The sequence below is a fragment of the Helobdella robusta genome, assembly GCF_000326865.2.
Source record: "Helobdella robusta unplaced genomic scaffold HELROscaffold_52, whole genome shotgun sequence".
Classification (NCBI taxonomy): domain Eukaryota; kingdom Metazoa; phylum Annelida; class Clitellata; order Rhynchobdellida; family Glossiphoniidae; genus Helobdella; species Helobdella robusta.
Genome location: NW_008705269.1, coordinates 607,575 through 609,219, shown reverse-complemented (window position 1 = coordinate 609,219; position 1,645 = coordinate 607,575). Strand labels below are relative to the sequence as shown.

General features: G+C 29.7%; 1 protein-coding gene across 1 annotated transcript in view; it reads left to right on the top strand.

The window, feature by feature from the left end:
• The window catches only part of HELRODRAFT_179121 (hypothetical protein), a gene marked incomplete at both ends in the record, with an annotated part of 1,695 nt that extends 355 nt beyond the window's left edge, over window positions 1–1,340 (top strand). The window contains one exon of the mRNA XM_009027967.1: window positions 1,184–1,340. Coding sequence (XP_009026215.1) covers window positions 1,184–1,340 — 157 coding nt within the window. The remainder of the gene's footprint in view (window positions 1–1,183) is intronic.
• Window positions 1,341–1,645: the final 305 nt, after the last annotated feature.

Here is a 1,645-nt window from a genome sequence, read left to right as displayed (position 1 = left end):
ATTCATATAAATCTTGTCTATATATATATAAAATTGTTAATAAGATTATTTTTACTTCTGACAATCACTTACAACAAACTCTTACATTTTCCAAAAACAACATTTCGTCTACGCATAATAACTAACTATTAACACTTTATCAATTAAAGATAAATTTGTAGGAAGAAATTTCTGTCTCCATTGGAATAAACTGCCTTACTATATTAAATCTAATGTAATTTATAATTCTTTCAAAAAACAATTGAAAACATATTTTTTATGCTGTTCATAACGTAAATTGTTTTATTTTATTTCATATTTATAATATTGACTCAATTTCTATTTTTTTTTTGTTTTCCTTAATTTTTAATTTCATTTCAATTATTCTAGATATATATCTATTGCTTAATTTTTTCAGTTGATATTTTTTATTCTTGGTAATGTGTAAATTCTGTTGAATTAGTTGAGATTTATTCTGTTCATGAGGCCATCCATAAATTAGTATTTTATTACTAGGATGAACCTTTTTACTTTTGTAAATAAAACTGTTCAAAAAAAAAACTTAGATTAATAACAATCAATTTAGAGTGTTAATATCTTATGCTTAGAATAATAAACATTTAATTTAGCACATTTAATTTAAAATTCTAAATTTTAAATCGTTTCTGATAACAACTTTCCATTGCTAATTTTTTTAACTTTGAGCTGAAAAATGATTTTAAACAAACTCTTCTTAGTAAAAATCTTCTTAGGAAAAATCTGGCATCCCCTCCTGGAATATCAGACTTGGCACTTTGAGATCCTGGACCGATCAGGACTGGCACGTTAAAGGATGCATGTCGTCATCATCGCCTACGATGGTTTGGCCATGTGAAGCGAAACGAAAACGATATAATAATTTCCGTTACTGAGCGCCAGGTGCATGACACCAGCCCAAGAGGTCGCCCAAAGAAGTCCTGGACGCAGACGATACAGAAGGACTTGAAGGAATTTGGTCTCAAGGAGATAGACGCAATGGATAGATCGGCTTGGAGACAGAAGCTGATGAATGGAATAAAAAGTCCATCCATAACGGGTGGAGACTATAAACAAGGTTTGATCTTCTTATTAAAAAAATTTTTTTCATTCTTTATAATGCAACTCTCAAACGCAGAACTGCTTACGTTTTATTCTATACTTATAATTAAACTTTTGTGCCACGAAGGCTGTACACTTTCAACAAAACACGACGCAAATACACATTTTGTATGCACGCGCAAGCACCGCATCATACGGGTATGGTCTTTGAGTTTCGGACAGACAGTATTCGAACCATGCCATCGCGTGATAGCAGCGCGAGACATGGCACTTCTGCTGACTGAGCTAACCCGATGACCATAAAATTTTAAGTAAAAATTTTCACTTAGGTATGCGATCATTTTATCAATTTAATTACTAAATTTATAAAAGTATAAACAAGTTTGAAACAATTTTTGTTATTATCAAACATTTTTAAACCAACATTTGTTTATCAAAATGTTCACATATTCGATTGTTTTATCAATTAAATGTTAAAAAGTATAAATCAATTTAAAGCAATTGATAGATCAGAGTCTCAAACTATGTAATTTTTCACAAATAAACAACAAAAACATTAATGTTTTCTTGCATAAACATAAGAAATAAA